General features: G+C 47.9%; 1 protein-coding gene and 2 non-coding genes across 9 annotated transcripts in view; all 3 read left to right on the forward strand.

Annotated features, from left to right (window-relative positions):
- The first annotated feature begins 1588 nt into the window (after positions 1-1588).
- Positions 1589-21430, forward strand: part of LOC131275640 (uncharacterized) — a 33078-nt gene continuing 13236 nt past the window's right edge. For 2 of the 7 annotated variants that reach the window (XM_071211430.1, XM_071211434.1), the window contains exons 1-2: positions 2176-2334; positions 2429-3908. In XM_071211430.1, the coding sequence (XP_071067531.1) occupies positions 2483-3736 (1254 nt within the window). In that variant the 5' untranslated portion in view covers positions 2176-2334; positions 2429-2482 and the 3' untranslated portion in view covers positions 3737-3908. The other 5 variants (XM_058286577.2, XM_071211433.1, XM_071211432.1 and 2 more) reach the window with 5 other exon arrangements.
- On the forward strand, positions 1690-1764 carry TRNAR-CCU (transfer RNA arginine (anticodon CCU)). The gene has a single exon. It is a non-coding gene; the product is annotated as a tRNA-Arg (tRNA).
- TRNAP-AGG (transfer RNA proline (anticodon AGG)) lies at positions 2318-2389 on the forward strand. The gene has a single exon. It is a non-coding gene; the product is annotated as a tRNA-Pro (tRNA).

The following is a 21430-nucleotide window of genomic DNA, read 5'->3' on the forward strand; positions in this document are numbered from 1 at the left end:
TTCACCAGATGCAATGGATGTGTCATGATGAAGGGGGAGAGTGTTACTTTGGGGGGAGTGGTGGGGTGGGGGCGGTGGGGGTGAATGGGGACCTCATATTTTTTTAATGTAATATTTTTTTAAAAATGAATAAATAAAATTTCAAAAAAACAGCATGGCACTGACACAAAGGCAGTTGAGAGCTCAAAAATCAACCCTCACATTTATGGAAAAAATGACTTTTTTATAAAATGGCAAAGAGCACTCAATTGGCAAAAAAAAAACAAACAAAAAAATAGTCTTTTCAACAAATGGTGCTGGGAAAACTGGATCTCCATTTGCAAAAAAAAAAAAAGTGGATAAAATATCTAAATAGAAGAACTAGGAAAAAAATAAAATAAATGAATATAAGAGCTAGAACTATCAAACTCCTAGAAGAAAATGTAGGGAAACATCTTCAGCACCTTGTGCGAGGAAATGGTTTCTTAGATTTTACACCGAAAACACAAGCAACTGTCGGAGTCTTGGTCGGTGACCCGAGTATCGGGAATGAAAGACAAAGAAAGATTGGGTCAGGGGATCTGAGAGCATTGATCTCTCAAGCTCATCAGACAACTTTATTGAGTCAAGGGGCTAGTATATATACCCCTAACATACGTGACATTCAGCACAAAATCAAGTTACCTACTACCCTTACCTCATTCTATATTAACTAGTGATTGATGAACACCAACAAACTGTACTGGAACTATTATTATAAAAATCAGTAACTATGCTCATAAATCCTGTTACTCAGGTCGTTCTGTTCTATATGTTATTGTTCTGCCTGCAGGTGTGCTGACCCTGCCAAGATTGTGATCCGCACCGATAATCACAAGGGACAGCTTGACTCAGTGGTCATGGAAGCAACCTGCCTCCATGGAAACAACATGCGTTTGTTTCCCACAGCAACAAAAGAAAAAAAAAAAACAGACAAATGGGACCTAATCAAAAAGGGTAAAAAAATTGTTCCTCAAAGAACTTTATCATGAAAGTAAAATGACAACTTACACAATGGGAGAAAATATTTGAAATCATATATGCGACAAAGAATATCTAGAATACATACAGAAATCCTTCAACTAAACAACAAAAACACAACCAATTAAAAATGGGCCAAAGACTTGACCAAAAACGTGTAGAAATGGCCAGAAAGCACATGAAAAAACGCTCGCCGTGCGCCTCGGCTTCTTCGGTGGATGTGATTCGCCTGTTGGATGCGCGGGCCACGTCTGCATTTTCGCGGGAGAAGGAGGCGGCTCCGGCTCTTGCGAGCAGCGTCCGCCTCCCGGTGGGCCCCGCCGCGCGGCCCCTGCTTCCCCGGTCCAGGCCCCGGGGCCCCCGAGCGGGCGGGAGGGAAGGGGCCGGCGGCACGGGGGGCGCCACGGGCCTGGCACGGAGCGGGGCGGCGGGGCGGGTCACGCTGGGACACGCCGACAGGCGCCCACAAGCATCCCGCAGCCAGGCCCGGCCTGCCTCCACGCGCCTCTCCTGCGGTCCCTGCTGCCCCGCAGGCTCGTCCTCCGCACGGGACCCGCGGGGCAGCAGGTGGCCGGGAGGGACGGGCCCCAGGAGGGGGCGAGGACGTGGGGTCCAGGGCTGGCTCGCCTGTTTGCCGCCACCCTCGCGCCGCGCCGCTGATCTGCAGACGCTGCGCCCCCCGCCGCGGGCGCCCAGCTAGCTCAGTCGGCAGAGCTGGAGATTCCTAATCTCAGAGAGTCGTGGGTTCGAGCCCCACGTTGGGCGAGTCGTCCTCTGGTTTGGACTTGGGGGAGGAAACTTTTGGAGACGCGCGCGGGGCGCTGGCTGGAAAAGGCGGAAAGCAGGGCGCCTGCTCTACGCACGCAGCTGGCTTTTAGTGAAGTCCCAAGGGTGCCCCTGGGGGCGCTGCCTTTTCGGCCCAAAGACCCTCCACGCGGCGCTGTCGGCTCTGAAGGTCCGTCTGTCCGGCTGGACTGGGGGCCCTCGCGGGAATCCCGCGCCCGCAGCGAATCCCCGGGACCCGCGCGGCTGCGAGGGCGTCTGTAAAGGGACGCAGCGACCTGCCGCGTGGCGCCGACAGGCAGGCTGGCAGCCGGGCGCCCCCCTCCCCGCCCCGCTCGGGGGTGTATGTGGTGGGCGGAGACCGCGGGATTGGGGCGCGGGGGCCGCTGCCCGCTGCAGCCGGGGCGGAGCGCGCCGGGCGCCGGGCCCTTCCGGGTGGAGCTGGAGTCTCCTCCCTGCGCCGCTGCGCCTTTCTCTGGGGACCGGGGGACGGCCACTAGGGCCACTAAGATCGCCCGAAGCACAAGCACGCCGTGGCTCGTTGGTCTAGGGGTATGATTCTCGCTTAGGGTGCGAGAGGTCCCGGGTTCAAATCCCGGACGAGCCCTTCTTTTCATCCAACAAACATTTCCTTTTCTTTCCTCAGCTCTCTGCGCCCCGAGACCTCAGCGTGTGACCTCGAACTCCCCAGAGGGAAACAATGACCTCTCGTAGCCCAAGCTGGCTTTTCAAGCTTGTAGGTTTTTCCTGGAATCAGGGGATGCCAGAGGTCGCGGAGAGGTGGCGCCGCAGGGCGCACGGCGGGGGACCCGGGTCCGGGCTTCCAGGACGCGAAGGGACCGGGAGTCGGCTCTCTCCTTCTCACACCCGGGAAGTTCAAGGCCCGCGGTTGCCGGCGGTGGCACCGGCTGAGCGCCAGGGATTCACCGCGGGACGCCGGGCGGCGGCCCTCGGCGGAGCCCCGGGTGCCCAGCCCCGCGCCCCCCTGGCGCCCTGGCCCTCCCTCGCCGGGGCCCGCCTCCAGGGACTGCTCTGCGCCGCCAGCCCGGGGCGGGGGTGGGGGGCCTGGAGCCGGGCTGCGGGCCAGTGCGGGCTCGCGCAGCCGGGAGAGGACGTCGCCTGCTCGGCTCTGAATGCGGGGCTGTGCGGGGGCGACTCGGCGGGGACCCCCCCAGGTGGAAGAATGGTCGCGCCTTTGTGTTGCCCGGAGGAGGGAGTCCACGTGGGAGAAGGCCTGGAGGCTCGTCCGCCCGAGCGCAGCGTGGGAAGGACAGGAATGGTCACCCCGGAGGCGGCTCCGGATTCCGGCGGTGTGGACCCCGGAGGGCGGGGTGCGGGCTGCGGTAACGCGGCCGCGGAACCCGCGCAGATCCTCCCCGCTCCTTTCTCCTCCCCCTCCCCTCCCTCCCTTTGCCCCTCCCCTCCCTTATCCCCTCCCCTCTCTTCACCCCTCCCCTCCCTTCTCCCCTCCCTTCCCTTTCCCCCTCCCTCCTTTTCCCCCTCCCCTCCCTTCCTTTCCCCCTCCCCTCCTTTTTCCCCTCCCTTTCTTTACCTTTCCCCCTCCCCTTTCCCCTCACTTCCTCTCCCCTCCCTTTCCCCCTCCCTCCCTTCCCCTCTCTCCCCCTCCCCCTCCCCCCTCCCCTCCCGCCCTGGCCCTCCCTGGCTCTGCGCCGCCGCTGGACGGAGACCGCCGCCCCCCGCGGAACCGAAGGTCGCCAGGCAGAGCTCGCGGGTGGGTGACCGTGGCCTGACGGCCTCCCGGAGCGGGCAGGCCTCACTTCCAGCGGCTGGGGCCGGGCGGGCGGGGTCTGACGGGCCGTTCAGTGGGGCTGAAGCAGCCGTCCGACTCTCCCCAGAAGACCTAGGGGTTCGCCCTCCTGGAGCACCCACAGCCCCCCCATGGGGCCGAGTGAGATTCCGAAGACTCGGGGACGCCAGGGTGGTCGCTCCTTGAAGGAACCTAGGTCCCGAGGGCGCGGCCCCTGCGTGGCCAGCGAGACGGCGGGAGCGCCCGAGGGTTCCGCGCCCGCGCCCCGCGCTCGGGGCCTCCTAACCCTTTTACGCTGCACGGGCCCCTTTGCCAGTCGCCTGAAAACCGCGGGCCCCTTCGCAGAACGTCGCGGCAGGTAGGTTTATGACACTCAACGTCGGAGGTCAGAGAAAATGAAGATAAGCTGGTATTTTTCAATTCAAGCTCATGACCCCCTGAAATCTTTGGCCCGTGGACCCGTGGACCCCTGCGCGCTCTTTAGATTATATACGGCCGAGGGACAGAGGCGCCGAGTGCAGGGGCGCGGGGGCAAGAAGGGGGAACCTGCTCCTTTCTCACGGGACGCGCGCGCGGCGGGCGGCGGTCCAGGTTCCCGCAGCCCCAGCTGGGCGCGCTCCCAGGGGGGTCCCGGGCGGGAGGCAGGGGAGGGCGCGGGGCGAGCCAGTCCTCGGGTGGGAGATGCTGTGCGTGTCATCCAGGCGCGGCAGGTTCTGTTTTCAATCCCGGGGAGCTGCTGTCCGTCCAGGGCGCAGCTTCCCGGCTTTCAGCCACCCGGGGCGGCGCGGCCCGGGGCCTCACACTTCTTCCAGGGCCCACGGCAGGCCCCCAGCGCCCGCGGCCCAGGCCGAGTCCCCGGGGTGGTGGCATTTCCCTCCTACAGGGTTTTGTTTTGTTTTGTTTTAATCGCTTAAATGTTCCCCTGTTAACCACATTCAGAGATAATGCAGTGGTGTCAGAACTTTTTGGAATGTGAATTCTTAAAATGATAAAGCCGCAACATGGTCTGCCTGTCTATTTTCTGGCTCTGGGTTCCTCATGATGTTAAAATCTAGTAAATTAAGAAGTGATACGCTCAGAAATAAAGCAGGCTATTCTTGGGAGTAGCCCCCAACTGGAGTAAGCTTAATCTTGTGAAATTCAGAAAGTAAATCTTTCACAGAGAAAATCCCTGTAAGGGCATAAAATATTTTAGGTATTTGAATTTTACATCATGTTTATGTTTTAGTTTCATGTATTAATTTTTGCTTGCGTTCTTTGCTTGCTTAAAATATCTTTTTATTTCAGAAGTTGTGAACTTACAGAACAATGCACATGTGTAGAATTCCCACCCAGCACCCCTTCACCGACATACCACACCGCTGTGGAACATTTCTTACGGATTATAATATGATGATATTACGTTACCGCTAACTATGGTCCAGAGCATACACTTGCCTTATTTTTTCCATTCCCCCTATTATTAACACAGTACATCTTTGGCAGTGATGCAAGAATGTTACAATATTGCTGTTAATTATAGTCCATAGGTTACATTAACTGTATTTTTCCCATGCTTCTCTACATTCCCACCACCCTGGAATAGTGATGTACATCTGTTCTAGTTCATAAGAAAACATTCTTGCATTTGTACTATTAACCACAATTCTCACTCCCCTCTGGCTTCACTGTGTTATTTGGTCCCTAGATTATTCTCTAGCTTTCTTTCAATTGACAATTACATCCCTAGACTACCCTTTTTAGCCACAATCCCGTTTATAAACCAGCTGCTACTTACTATCATGTGTTACCATCAACTCTATCCATTTCCACACTTTTACAGTCAAGTTAATTAAAACTTCTATATACATTTAGCATCAGCACTATTTCACAATCCTTCTCTTATCTCCTAATAACCTATACTCTAGATTTTAACTCCATGCATTTTTTCTTCCCATTTAGTTCATATTAGTGAGACCATACAATATTTGTCCTTTTGTGTCTGACTTTTTCCCCTATTATAATGTCTTCAAGATTCATCTGTATTATGTGTCCCAATTTCATTTCTTCTTATTGCAGCCTAGTAGTCCATCATAAGTATATACACATCTTGTTTACCCATTGGTGGATGGACACTTCGGCGGTTTCCATCTTTTGGCAATTGTGAACAACACCGCTATGAACATCAGTGTGCACATGTCTGCTCGTGTCACTACTCTCATTTCTTCTGGACGTATTCCTAGTAGAGGAATTGCTGGATCATGTAGCAGTTCTATATTTAGTTTCCTGAGGAACCACCAAACTGTCACCCACAGAGGCTGCACCATTTTATACTCCCACCAACAGTGAAGGAGTGTTCCTATTTCTCCACATCCTCTCCAGCACTTATTTTCTGGTTTGTTAATGATGGCCATTCTATGAGGTGTGAGATGATATCTCATTGTCATTTTGATTTGCATTTCCCTAAGAGCTAGTGATATTGAACACTTTTTTCATATGCTTTTTTTGACCATTTGTATTTCTGCTTTGGAGAAATGTCTAAGTCTTTTGTGATTTTTAAATTGGATTGCTTGCTCTTTTAATGTTGAGTTGTATGATCTCTTTACATAGAATTGAAATCAAACCCTTACCGGATATGTGATTTCCAAATATTTTCTCCCATTGAGTAGGCTGCCTTTTCACTTACTTGATGAAGTCCTTTGAATCACAAAAGGGTTTCAGTCTGAGGAGGTCCCATTTGTTCATGTTTTCTTTTATTGCTACTCTTTGTTGAATAGACTGTTCTGCCCCAGTTGGGTGGGTTTGACAGCCTTGTCAAAAATCACTTGACCATAGATGTGAGTTCAACCTTCAGTCCAATTCCATTGGTCTACGTCTATTTTTATGTCAATACCAAACTGTTTTGGTACTGTAGCTAGGTAACATGATTTAAAGTCCGGGAGTTAGGTGGCAGACTTGGCCCAGTGGTTAGGGCTCCGCCTACCACACCGGAGGTCCACAGTTAAAACCCCGGGCCTCCTTGACCCGTGGGGAGCTGGCCCACGTGCAGTGCTGATGCGCGCGAGGAGTGCCCTGCCACGCAGGGGTGTCCCCCGCATAGGGGAGCCCCACGCGCAAGGAGTGCACCCCGTAAGGAGAGCTGCCCAGCGCAAAAGAAAGTGCAGCCTGCCCAGGAATGGCGCCGCCCACACGGAGAGCTGACACACAAGATGACGCAACAAAAAGAACCACAGATTCCCATGCTGCTGACAACAACAGAAGCGGACAAAAAACAAGAACGTGTAGCAAATGGACACAGAGAATAGACAACTGGGGGGGAGGGGAGAGAAATAAATTTAAAAATAAAAAATAATAATCATAAATTTAAGCGTTGTTTCATATTCCATCTGGCTCTTTTTAAAACACCACGATCTCCTTCAGGGCGACGGCAGCGCGGCTCTGGGAGCGTGGGGCTCAGTCGGGCCTCGGCGCCCTCCACTGACCTTCACAGGTCCTGGTCTTCTTGGGCTTCTCCTGTAAAATGAAATAAAATGCCTCGTCTCTCCTTGGTTATTTAAGAGTAACATGCTTCCCAACTGGTGATTTTGGAGACCCAGCCCTTTTTCAGAGTTCACTGTCCCGCACCCTGGGCACGGCTGCAATCTGCCTCCACTTGAGTCCACGTGTGTGTGTGTGCGCGCTGAGCTTTATTGAACACATCACCCCTGCTCATCTACACAGCGCCCGGGGCTGCTTTCCAGTACGGCGTGTTATCTTAGAGTGCGGGTGGCACACCCCAGCAGCCGCCAGTGTGCTGTGGCCACTCGAGGGCCTTCGGGAACCGCCCGCACATCCCCGCGCGAGCTGTTGCCTCACCGTGTGCGGTGCGCAGAGCGGAGCGCAGGCCGCGCAAGGCTGAGCACGGGGGGAGTCCGCGAACCCACGGACCCGCGATTCCCGCGCGGGGGTGACCGGCCTGTGTGCGCGTCAGTGCGGAGAAGACGCTAAAGGGGAGCTCGTAGTTAGCAGGCTCGTTGGTGGAGGGGCTGGTTCTCACCCTGGGCGCTACGGGTCCCGGGTTCGAATCCCAGCGAGTCCTGCTTTTTGCCCACGGCCTTAGGCCTGCGTTTCCAGCGTAGGAGGGAGCCCCAGGCGGTGGAGGATACCCCGGGAGACCCGCGGTGGGTACCCCGCAGTCCAGAGACGCGGACAGACCCTCTAGCCTCCCCAGGGGCTGAAGTCGCAGAGCCGGGCCCCTCCGGGCCTCCCGCGCGCCCACCCCTTCCCCGCGGGCTGGAATCCCGCCTCGTCCCCGCACCGCCTGCTCCACCAGCCCCGCGTCGGGACGCCCCGACGGCCACAAAGAGGCGGAGGATTTTTGCGGGATTTGTTGGTCTAGGGAGTGATCGTCGCCCAGGGTGCGGGAGGTCTCGGGTCCAGGTCGCGGACGAGCCCTCGTCTCCCCCCGCCCCCTTTTCTAGACGCGGTGGGCGATCTAGGCGCGACCCCCGCACCTCAGCCTTAACTGCGGAGCCTGGCCTGGCGAAGGGTGGTGGAGAGAAAGATCTCCAGGCCAGAGGCCTCGAACGGGAGGGCGTCGGAGGAGCACAGGCGGGGCGCGCTCCTGCCCCGCAGCGCGCAGGCCTCGAAGCGGCCCGGGGGGCGCGGGCTCGGAACCGCAGCGCAAGGTGGACCAGCCCCGCGCGGGGCGGTGCCGAGGCGCCACCTGCCGGCCGGCCGGGGAAGTGCGAGAAGACCGGCCCGGCTCCCGGCTCTTGTCCAGGCGCGGGAGTCGGGCCCCACCGGCGGCCCCCTGCCTCAGTTCTGTCCTCTTAACAGGACAGTATTAAAGACTTAGAAAAAAAATAATTAAAACTCAAAGAAGAGCTGTGAAATAAAAACACTAGGCCAGAAAGAGAAATTGATCAACAGAGTGAAATCATCAACATAAGCAGAGGCCTATCAACAGAGAGAACGACACTAAGACCCGGGAAGTGTGGCCCAGCCAGAGGAGCAAGCCGAGGCTGGAGAGGAGACTGGGGATTGCAGGCGACTAGTAACGATGCTCAGACAAACCTCCTTAATCAAGTTAGGAGACGAAGGGAAATGTTACTAAAGCTTCGGGATGTTCAGGTGACGCTGGGTGAGCAGGAAGAACAATTAAAAGGCCTGCAAAAAAAAAGAAGTAACAGAGCTTATGGGAATGAAAGACAATGGATGAGATTAAAGGCATATTAGAGACAGGGGAGTGGGTGCAGCTGGGTGGTGAGTGCCTGCTTCCCCTTTCAAGATATTGTACCTCCTAAAAAATAAAAAATTTAAAGAGAAAAAACTTTAGAGGTATGTAACCAAAGATTTGAAATGTTCGATGAACTGAATAAGTGAATTCGAAGATAGGGCATTTGGATTTGAAAAGATAGCATCCTTTCTTGATAAAAACACTTCGAAAGATAGGACTAGAAGGAAAATTCCTTACTATGATAAAGGCATATGTGAAAAGCATGCAACCAACATTGTACTTAATGGGGAATGGTTGAAAGCTTTCCCTCTAAGATCGGTAACAAGAGAAGGATGCCAACCAGCACCACTGTTTATTCAACATTGTGCTACAAGTTCTAACTAAAGCAATTAGACAAGAAAAAATAAAATAAAAGGCATTCAAACAGGAAACAAGGAGGTAAAACGCTCACTTTTTGTGGATGACATGAAAATACATTCAGAAAATTTTGAAATATCTATGACAACGCTACTTGAGCTAATAAATGAGTTCAGCAAAGTGGCAGAATACAAGATGAACATGAAAAAGCAGTAATGTTTCTGTACACTAGTATTGAACAATCTAAAGAGGAAATCGAGGGAAATTCCATTTACAATAGTAACAAAAAGTCTCAAATACCTAGGAATCAATTTAACCAAGGAAGTACAGGACCTATATGCAGAAAACTACAAAACAATGCTAAAAGAAATCAATGGAGACCTAAACAAACGGAAAGACATTTTGTGTTCACGGATTGGAAGACTAAATATCATGAAGATGTCAATCCTACATACAAACAAGAAAAGAAGTAAAATCCTCCCTATTTGCAGATGACATGATCTTATACGTAAAGAATCCCAAAAACTCCACCACCAAGCTACTAGAGCTAATAAAGAAATTCAGCAAAATCAGTGGGGGGTCTACACACTAGTCGTGAGCAATCTGAAGAGGAAATCAAGAGAAAAATTGCATTTGCATAGCAAGTAAAAGAATCAAATACCTAGGAATAAACGTAACTGAGGATGTAAAGGATCTGTACATGGAAAACTAGTAAACATTGATAAAGGTGTAAAAAAAAAAAAGACCTAAATAAATGAAAGGACATCTCAAGTTCATAGATTAAAACACTAAATATTGTTAAGATGTCAATCCTACCCAAAGCAATATACACATTCAGTGCATTTCCTATCAAAATTCCACCAGACTTCTTCACAGAAATGGGCAAGCCAGGTATGGAAAGGGAAGCAGCCCCAGCCAAGCCGCCCTCCCTGGGCTCGACCCCAAAGTCCCCTGTGGTTCCAGGTGGCAGCCTTTTCCTTCTCTTGGGGCCCGCCCAGCCCCACAGCTCTTTCCCCAAAGGGGCGGCCGTGGGCTGGAAGGACATTCTGGACTTGGGGGTCGTGCCTGTCCTTCATCTTGGAAGCCGCCTGGCAAGGAAAGGTGGCCCTGGTCCGTCCTGGTGCTGCACCCCCGGGTCCGCTCTCCAGGCACTGCTGGCGCTAAGGGCAGTGGGGAGAGAAGAGAGCTGGAAAGTGAGCGCTGCGGGGATCTGCCCCAGGACCTCCCAGGCCCTCAGGAGGCTGGTCCCAGGGGCGATGTAGGGGAGGGGGATGCCACCTTCCCTAGCTGGTGACCTTGAGCCCCGTGACCCTGTCCTCCCTGCCTGCGAGTGTCCCCGGGAGGGAGGGACAGTTAGAGGAAGGGAGAGGGTGTGTGGGGAGAAGAAGCTTCAGCATTGGGGGTCCAGCCGTCATTCCTCCAGGGCTCTGTCTGTCTAGTCCACGGGCGCCCCTCCCGGGTCCCTTGCTGATTTCTACGCTGAGGCTCCTGAGTTGGGGGCCCGCAGTTACTGGCAACAGGCGTCACTCCGGCAGGTCCTGAGACATCCCCGCGGGCACCCACGTGGGGTCGTGGGCTTCAGCCCACATTGGCCGGAGTCTCTGCCCCTGAGTCTTGCCCAGCCTTGGGGATTATACCAGGAGCGGCCCGAGCTCCAGTCACATTTTGGGCATCGCTTTGTCAATGACAAGGTAAGATGGAAGCTTCTTCCTGCCTCCTTTGCAGCGTGGGTGGCCATTGACCCCGAGTTCTCAGAACCCCAATTCCGCTCTTGGCTTGGATCTTACTATACTTAAGAAAATTTTATTGAAGTTTTCATTCATACATGAACATGCATAAATAATAAATATGTAGTAAATTTTGTGAATTTACAAACATGCGTATTGTGGCAGTTTGATATTGTTTATGAATTCCAGAAATAGATACTGGATTATGTTTGTAAACTGGTCTATCCCTCCAGGCTAGACCATTGGATTCAGAGGTTTCATTTTTTAATTAATGATTAAGGCTTTGATTGTCAGTAGGATATTGCATTCCCCCCCACCCACCCCCCCCTTGGTGGGTGGGGACTCACAGAGAAAAACATAAAAGACAAGATTAGCTTTGAACTGGAGCCCGGGAAGTAAACACATGGGAGAACGCAGAGCAGCTGCACCTGGAGAGAACTGAGCTCCGGGGAGAGAGACAGAGCCATTTGCCTGATGGTCCGCAGGTGGCCTTGTAGAGCCAGCAGAGTGGCTGAGCCCAGAGAGAGGCAAGCCCTGGGAAGAGAGGAGCCCAGGAAGCCTGAGCCCTCGCAGACGCCGGCAGCCGTCTTGCCCTAACATGGAGTAACAGGCTTTGGTGAGGGAGGTAACTTGCACTTTATGACCTGGTAACTGTGAGCTTCTACCCAAATAAATACCCTTTTAAAAACCAACCGATTTCTGGTATTTTGCATCAGCACCCCTTTGGCTGACTAATACACATATGGTCATCCAAGGCTCTCATACATCCCCCCACCACCTACGTTGTGAAACATTTGTTACAAACCGTGAAAGAAGGTAGTCAAAATATTACTACTGGGGAAGCAGTTGAGCGCCTGCTTCCCACACGGGAGCTCCCAGAAAGGGGAGCTGATGTGGCTCAGTGGTTGAGCACAGGATTTCCACATACAAGTTTCTGGGTTCAATCCCTGGTACCTCCTAAAAATATATATTACTGCTAACTATAGCCCTTATCTGCATTTGGTGTATCTTTCTCCCAACTCACCCAAATATTAACACCCCGTTTTACTGTTATTTATTTGTTAATGTTCAGGAGAAAACATTCTCATAATTGTCCTGTTAACCTCAGTCCATCATCCACCGCTGGATTCCCTGTGTTATACAGTCTCATGCTTTGAACAATCAATTCAAAGTGCGCACTCAGTGGCTCTCATTTTCATCGCAGAATTGTGCCGTCATCACCTCAGTCAATTTTAGAACATTTTCATTACTCCAAAAGGAAAAATCCCATACTCTGTTATACCCTTTAGTATTGAAATATCTTTTTGCCACTTGTGCAAAATATTACAATATTACTGTTAACTATCATCTATAAGTTGCATTATTGTACTTTTCCCATGTATCACTATATTCTTAGCACTTTGTAAAAGAATAGTATAGATGTATTTATACTATTAACCACAATCTTCCTCTACCACTGAAATCACTGTTATACATTCCCTAGATTATTCTCTAGTTTCTTTTCAATTGACACTGATAAATCACAGACTACCCCTTTCAGCCAAATCAGCAGTTTTAGTTATAATCATTATAATGTGTTACTCTCAACTCTGTTCATTTCCACACTTTTACAATTAACCTTATTAATAATGCTACATACTTTAAGCATCATCTCCCATTCTTAACCAACATTCTATTTCCTAGTAACCTATACTCTACTCCAGAGTTTACTTCTGAGTTTACTTATCGCATTTAGTTCACATTAGTGAGACCATATAATATTTGTCCTTTTGCATCTGGCTTATTGCACTCATCATAATATCCTCTGTGTTCATCCATGTTGGCATACACATCCTGATATTCTTCTTACAGCTGAATAGTAGTCCATTGTGTATTTGTACCATATTTTGTTTATCCATTCACCGATTGATGGACACTTGGGCTGGTTCCATATTTTAGCATTTGTGAATAATCCTGCTATGAACATTGGTGTGCAAATGTCAGTTTGTGTCCTTGCTTGCAGTTCTTCTGAATATATTTCTAGTAATGCAATTTCTGGATCAGGTGGCAGTTCTATTTTCAGCTTCTTGAGGTGCCTCCAAACTGTCTTCCACAGAGGCTGCACCATTTTACATTCCCACCAACAGTGAAGGAGTATTCTGTTTCTCCACATCCTTTCCAGCATTTGTAGTTTTGGGGGTTTTTTTGTGTTTGTTTGTTTTACTTTATTTTTAAATAAGTTTTAGTTATAGAAAAATTACATGAAAATATAGGGGATTCCCATATATCCCCCTTACATTTTTCCCTATTAATAACATCTTACATTAATGTGGTGCATTTGTTACAATTGATGAACAGACATTGAAGCATTGCTACTAGCCATATCTATAGTCTACATTATGGCTTACACTTTGCACCGTACAATTTTACAGGCTTGACAAAATGTATGATGGCCTGTATCTGCCATTGCATAATCATACAGAATAATTCCAATGTCCTAAAAATGCCCTATCCTCCTCCCCTCCTCTCAGAACCTCTGGTAACCACTATCTTTATACCAATGTTACAAGTTCTTCCATTACTGCAATAATAAGTAAAAAGTCTACTTTGGTCCGTGGTTGCATTCCCCCCTTATGTTTGTTCAATCTTCAAGCTTGAGGGTTTTGGATTGGTGATGCCCACTCTGCTTCAGAATGAGAGGGGTCTTAGCTGTTATTGGGAAGATGGAAGGAACAGCTTTACTTACAGTTGTAGATGCTCTGTTTTTTGAGGGATGGAGGTTGTCCATCATCATCATTTATTTAGTTGTCCCGGGTGAGTCTGATGAACTGGAGAGTAGGTGTTGGCTGCAACTCTGCTGAGATTCAGAGCTCAACCAGCATATGAACAGACCAAAGATTTAAGTCTCTGGAACATACATTTAACAGGTAGAATGCTAATTACAAGTTCAAATAAATGGTTCAAAGAATCATGTGTAGGGAAACGGACGTGGCTCAACTGATAGAACATCTGCCTACTATATGGGAGGGTCCAGGGCTCGATATCCAGGGCCTCCTGACCCATGTGGTGAGCTGGCCCATGCGCAGAGCTGTCCCACACAATGAGTGCCCTGCCACTCAAGGGCACCCCCACGTGGGAGTGCCCCCTGGCGCAAGGAGTGCACTCTGCAAGGAGAGCTGCCCCACGTGAAAAAAGCGCAGCCTGCCCAGGAGTCGCGCTGCACGCACCGAGAGCTGACACAGCAAGATGACCTAACGAAAAAGAGATGCAGTTTCCCAGTGCCACCGAGGGTGCAACTGGACACAGAAGAACACACAGCAAGTAGACACAGAGAGCAGACAACAGGGGGGCGGGAAGGGGAGAGAAATAAATAAAATAAATCTTAAAAAAAAGAGAGAATCTTATGTAGGGAAATTTTAAATGAGTCTAACTCTTACGTTGGGAAAATAGTTTATCATATATTCCAAGGTAAGGTCCACCGATGGGGTGCTGATTTCATGGGGTTGTGTGCCTTGCCTATAGTGTCCAGATGTCTCTAGAGCTCTTGGAAGCAGTGGTATTTGAGACATTGTTTACTGTGGAAGTTTGTGAGATCTGCCAGAGATATGCATAAGTATAACCTCTGGAATGACCTGACTCCTTTGAAACCTCTTAGCTGTAAAATTCTTTTACATTTAATTTTCCCCCTTTTGCTCAGGTCTTTTTCCAAATGCATTACTGGTTGGCACTTGGTAATAATCCCTTCGTGCCAGGGAGGCTTATCCGGAGAGGTTATGTCTCACACCGTGGGAGGGTAATGAGTTTATTTGCTTAATTTGGCTCAGAGAAGTCACATTTAAGTAACAAGGGGGTTCCAGGAAGTAACTCTTAGGCAACAGATATTATTAGGCTATGTTTCAATTTTTCAAGAATAAGGTTCATAAATATAAGCATTAATATTGAGGGCTTGCCATATTGCTGTTTTCTTTTATTAGGCACCGCCTATGTACTCTAGAGATTCTTGTCACCCTGTGGAGAATGTAGCAGGATTCCCCAGAATGGGAATCTGAAACTTTGTTGTGTGAGTTTACAGCCACTGAGAGTATCCTATGACCACACGAACACACCCATATTCCATGGAGGGATGACCCAGGTGCACCCTTCTCCCCATACCCCTCACCACTGCCACCCTGCACCAGGGACCCTTCCCTGCCATACTTGCTAAAAGAACACTCCCACAATTGTATTCTCAGCCACAGTCCTCTGCCTCCCCGGAGTTCACCTATTCCTTCCTCCAGCCTCCCCCAGCTCTATGGATAGCTCAACCCGTTCTCCCAAGCCCACTCACGCTCTCACTCCAGCATCATTGGCCCCATTCTCATAACTGCACCGCCATCACCCCATCCTCCTCATCACAGGTCCTACCAGACTGAGCATCAATCTCTGGTACTTTCTACCTCCTGGCAGTCGATCTTCCAGACTCCACCTCTGTGAGTCTGCTCAGGATCCTTTGTTCATTCCAGTAAGATCATGAATATTTGTTCTTTAGAGACTGGCTTACTTCACGCAACATAAGGTCTTTGAGATGTACCCATGTTGTCCCACGTGTAAACACTGCATTACGTCTTACAGCTCTGTAACATCCCATCGTATGTATATGCCACATTTTGTTTATCCATTCATCCATTGATGGACATTTGGGTGGTTTCCAACTTTTGGCAATTGTGACTAATGCTGCGATGAACATTGGTGTGCAAATATCCGCTCACCTCCCTGCTTTCCATTCTTCTGAGCATATTCCTAGTAGTGGGATTGCTGGACCATATGGCAATTCTCCACTTAGCTTCCAGAGTAACCACCAAACCATCCTCCATGGGGAATAGACCACTCTGCATCCCACCAGGAGCAGATGAGTGTTCCTGTTCCTCCGTATCCTCTCCAACATTTGTAGCTTTCTGTTCTTTTAGTAGCAGCTTGTCTATTTTGATTGGCATTTCCCTAATAGCTAGTGATGTTGAGCATCTTTTCATGTACTTTTTGGCCATTTGTATTTCTTTTTTGGAGAAATGTCTATTCAAGTGTTTTGCCCATTTTTTAACGATTTATTTATTTATTCCTCCCCCTGCACTTACTGTTTTTGGGCTCGCTGTCTGTTTTCTGTGTCCATTCTTGTGTCTGCTTGTCTTTTCTTTAGAGGGCACCAGGAACTGATCCTAGGACCTTCTGGAATGGAAGAGAGGTGCTCAATTTCTTGCACCACCTTTGCTCCCTGGTCTGCTGCATCTCTCATTGCCTCTTCTCTGTGTCTCTTTTTGTTGCATCATCTTGTTGATGCCAGGACTCCACGTGGGCCAGTTTGCCACAAGGCCAGCTTGCCCTCACCAAGAGGCCCCGGGAACTGAACCTTGGCCCTCCTATATGGTAGATGGGAGCCCAGTCTCTTGAGCAACATCTGCGTCCCTCTTTGCCCATGGTTGCTTGTCTTTTTATCACTGAGCTATGTGATCTCTTTATATACCATGGATATCAAACCCTTACCGAATGTGTGGCTTCCAAATATTTTCTCCCATTGAGTAGGTTGCCTTTTTACTTTCTTGACAAAGTCTTTTTGAAGAATAAAAGTGTTTAACTTGGAGGAGGTCCTTTTGTTGCTTATTCTTTGGGTGTAAGGTTTAAGAAACCACGGCCTACATAAAATCTTGACACTGTTTACCTACGTTTTCTTCCAGGAGTTTTACGGTTTTAGCTTTTGTATTTAGCTCCTTGACACATTTTGAGTTAATTTTTGTATAAGGTGTGAGACAGAGACCCTCGTTCTTTCCTTCGGCTGCGGCTGTCCGGTCCTCCCAGCACCGTGTGTTCAACAGACTGTTCTGACCCCTGGGTGGGCTGACGGCCTTGTAAAGAATCCCTTGACCACAGATGTGAGGCTCTATTTCTGAGTTCTCAGTTCAGTTCCGTCGGTCGGTTTATCTCTCTTTATGCCAGTACAATGCTGTTTTTAACCACTGTAGCTAAGTAATACGCTTTAAAGTCAGGAAGTGAGAGTCCTTTCAGTTCACTCTTCTTTTTTTTCCTTTTTACCCTCCCCCCTTGCTGCTTTTTGCTTGCTGTCTGCCACCTGTGCACATTCGCTGTGCACTCTTCTGTGTTTTTGCTTGTCTCCCTTTTTGTTGTGTCACTTTCCTGAGTCGGCGCTCCGCGGCGCTTGTGGGTCCGCAGCGCTCCGCAGCGTTTGGGCGAGCCTGCCTTCACAAGGCGGCCCCGGGACGCGAACCCAGGGCCTCCCGTATGGTAGACAGGAGCCCAGCTGATGGAGCCACAGCCGCTTCCCTTCATTCTTCTTTTTAAAGACATTTTGGCCATTCAGGGCCCCTTATCTTTCCAAAAAAATTTGACAATTGGCTTTTCCATTTCTGAAAAAAAAAAGGATGGTGGGATTTTTATTGGGATTGCATTGAATCTGTGTATCAGTTTGGGTAGAATTGACATCTTAGTGATATTTAGTTTTCCAATCCATGAACACCGAATGCCCTTCCATTTATTTAAGTCTTTGGGTTTTTATTTTTTTAAGATTTATTTTTTATTTATTGCTCTCCCCTTCCCTGCTCCTCTCTCCAGTTGTCTGCTCTCTGTGTCCATTCACTCTGTGTTCTTCTGTGTCCGCTTGTATTCTTGTCAGCCGCACCTGGAATCTGTGTTTCTTTTTCTTGCGTCATCTTGCTGCGTCAGCTCTCCCTGTATGCAGCACCCTGGGCAGGTTGCACTTTTCTCACGCTGGGCGGCTCTCCTTACAGGGCGCACTCCTTCCGCGTGGGGCTCCCCTACGCGGGGACACCCCTGCGTGGCACCACACTCCTTGAGCACATCAGCACTGTGCGTGAGCCAGCTCATCACATGGGTCAGGAGGTCTGAACCTTGGACCTCCCATGTGGTAGGCGGACACCCTATCCATTGGGCCAAATCCACTTCCCAGTCTTTGGCTTTTTTAGCAATGTTTTATAGTTTTCTCCTTCATGTCCTTGGTTAAGTTCATTCCTAAGTATTTGGTTCTCTTAGTCACTATTATAAATGGATTTCCCCCCCTCATTTCCTCCTCAGAGTGCTCATTGAGAGCTGGAAAATGTGCTTACTAAAATTTCTTTACTTAAGCAGCTCTGTAAATTCTAAAACAAATTGAGCTGGTGTTCTATTAATCTTATTTTAGAAGTTTACTTTTTGCACTTAGTTCCCTGAAGGATATTAACAAGACTTTCTCAGTTTTGCTTTCAGGAATAAGATAACATATCAAAGCAATATCAAACAGAATGATGTAAATCTGTAACTTTTCTCGGAGACAAAAAGCTTAATATCCTTGAGCAGTTGTCTGAAAAGGAGCCATGAAGGCCTTGTACCTGCACGGCTATGTCTAAACTGTGGTTTATTAGTCACTGAAATCAAGGACAATTTGAACGTGCTTAAAACAACAGAGGACTGAGAAATTGCACATATCCTCTGCAGACATTATTTATGAATTCCAAAGATAGATATTGGATATGTTTGTAAATTGGTCTATTCCTCTGGGTACATTAGATTGCATAGGATTCAGAGGTTTCACTCTTACTTGATTAAATTATGATTAAGGCTTTGATTGGGCCACATCAGTAGGACATTGGGGGGGGGGACTCACAGAGAATACGACAAGGCAGAGGAGTTAGTTGGAGTTTCGAGCCTGGAGCCTGGAAAGTAAGCACACAGAGGAGCAGATTCATGAGGAAAGAGAGAAGGCTCCATTATACACAGCAGAAGCCCCGGGAAGAGAGAGAAGCCATTTGCCTGATAATCTGTAGCTGATCTCGTGGAGAGAACAGAGCACCTGAGCCCGGAGAAGAATGAGCCCAAGGAGAGAGACGAGACTTATCCCAGCCTACAGCTGATATTGGAAGAAGCTGGTACCACGGAGCCTTAAGAGGAAGAGGAAGGCTGAACCCTTGCCGACATCAGCAGCCATCTTGCTCCAACATGTGGGAACAGACTTTGGTGAAGGAAGTAACTTATGTTTTACAGCCTGGTAACTGTAAGCTTCTACCCCAAATAAATACCCTTTATAAAAGCCAACAGATTTCTGGTATTTTGCATCAGCACCCCTTTGGCTGAGTAATACACCCTCCTCAAAAGACCCTTGGCATCATTTGTTTTTCTTCTCCACCACCCCTCTCCTTTTGCTCTAAAAACCCTAGTTCTCATTCTCACTTTGAATTGGTTTTGGAAAGATGCCTCCAGTTCCTTGCTTGTGCACTCACAATAAACTGCCTTCTTACTCAGAGAAATGTTTGTCCTTTGTAGCTCTAGATTGGAAAGGTTTATCTATTGGAAATAGTCATCCTTACGGTAACATCATCAGTAGTCTTTAGAAACACTACTGATTTTTGCTTATTAATCTTGTATCCCGCCATTTTGCTCAACTCATCTATTCTACTAGTTTTGTTATGGATTTTTCAGGATTTTCTAGATATAGGATCATATCAGTGAATAGCGAAGGGTTTTCTTCTTCCTTTCCTTTCTAGGTTCCTTTTATTTCTTTATCTAGCCTAATTGCTCTAGTTAGAACTTCTAGCACAATATTGACTAACGGTGGTGACAGTGGGCGTCCTTGTCTTGTTCGCGATTAACAGGAAAGCTTTCAGTCTTTCACCATTGGATACAATGCTAGCTGTAGGTTTTTCACATATACACGTTACCATATTGAGAAAGCTTCCTTCTATTCCTATCTTTTGGAGTATTTTTATCAAGAAAAGATATGTTATCAAATATAGTATATTATGCTAATTGATTTTCTTGTGTTTCTTGCCCTTGCATACCTGAGATAAAACTTGATTGTTGTGTATAATTTTTTAAATGTGCTTTTGGATTTGGTTTGCAAGTGTTTTCTTGAGGATTTTTGCATCTATATTTATTAGAGATATTGGTCTATAATTTTATTTTTCATAGTCTCTTTATCTAGTTTGGGTATTAGGATAATGTTGGCTTCATAGAATGAGTTTGGTAGCATTCCTTCCTGTTCATTGCTTGGAAGAGCTTGAACAAGGCTGGTATTAGATTGTCTTTGAATGGTTGGTAGGAGTCACCTGTGAAGACATCAGGTCCGGGGCCTTTCACCTTTGGGAGGTTTGTGATGACTGTTTCAATCTCTTACCTTGTGATTGATTTGTTAAGGTCTTTTATTTATTCTAAGGTCAATGTAGGTTGTTCATGTGTTTCTAGGAAATTGTCATTTCATCTGTGTTTTTTTGGCATACAGTTTTATATAGTATCCTTTTACGATCACTCTTATTTCTGTGGAGTCAGTGATAAAGACTCCTCTCTCATTTCAGATTTTATTTATTTGTATCTTCTCTTTTTTTCTTTGTCAGTCTAGTTAAGGGTTTGTTGATTTTGTTGATCTTCTCAAAGAATAAAATTTTTGTTTTGTTGATTCTATTGTTTTTTCATTCTCCATTTCATTCATTTCTGCTCTGATCTTTATTATTTCTTTCCCACATCTTAGTTTTGGATTAGTTTGCTGTTCTTTTTCTAATTCCTTCAGGTGGACAGTTAGGTCTTCAATTTTAGCTCTTCTTTTTAATGTAAGCATGGAGGGCTATAAAGTTCCCTCTCAGCACTGCCTTTGTGGTGTCCCATAGGTTTTTCTTAAGATTTATTTATTTTATTTATTTCTCCCCTCCCCCTCATTGTTTGTGCTTGCTGTCTGCTCTGTGTCCTTGAGTGCTCGTCTTCTTTTTGGGAGGCACCAGGAACCAAACCCCAGACATCGCATGTGAGAGGGAGGCGCCCAAAGGCTTGAGCCACTTCCACTCCCTCCATGTGTTTTAATATGTTGTGTTCTCATTTTCATTCATCTCAAGATATTTGCTGAATTCTCTTGCAATTTCTTCTTTGGCCCACTGATTATTTAAGATCGTGTGGCTTAATCTCCATATATTTATGAATTTTCCATTTTTCTGTTCATTATTGATTTCCAGCTTCATTCCATTACGATCAGAGAAAATATTTTGTATAATTTCAATATTTCTACATTTATTGAGACCTGTTTTGTGACCCAACTTATTTATAGTCTAACCTGGAGCAGGATCCATGAGCACTTGAAAAGAATATATATCCTCCTGTTTTGGAGTTAATGCTCTATAAATATCTTTTAGGTCTAGTTTATTTACCATATTATTCAAGCTCTCTGTTTATTTATCCCCTGTCCAGATGTTCTATTCACTGCTGAGAGTGGTGTATTGAAGTCTCCAACTATTACTGTAGAGATGTTTCTTTCTCCCTTCAGTTTTTTTTTATAATTATTATATTATTTTATTGCTACATTTGAAAGGAAAATAAATTGAGAGGTTGCTAGGGCATGCAACTTCCTGAAAATTATGGAATAGTGGAGGCAACCATTGGAGGATGTTAAAAGTGACCTATCTTGTAGGGGGTACAAGGACTACATACACAGAGATCGTCAATGCTGAGATTACTGATAGCATCAGCTATCTGGAATTTATGCACCAATGGGAGTTTTAAAATCAGGGTAATGGAACATTGGCTACTCCATACCCTTTAACTAGTGAGTATAGATGAGAAGATTGGAGATGCCTAAATTCTCTACAAACACATTAG

Source organism: Dasypus novemcinctus, chromosome 23, assembly GCF_030445035.2.
Source record: "Dasypus novemcinctus isolate mDasNov1 chromosome 23, mDasNov1.1.hap2, whole genome shotgun sequence".
Classification (NCBI taxonomy): domain Eukaryota; kingdom Metazoa; phylum Chordata; class Mammalia; order Cingulata; family Dasypodidae; genus Dasypus; species Dasypus novemcinctus.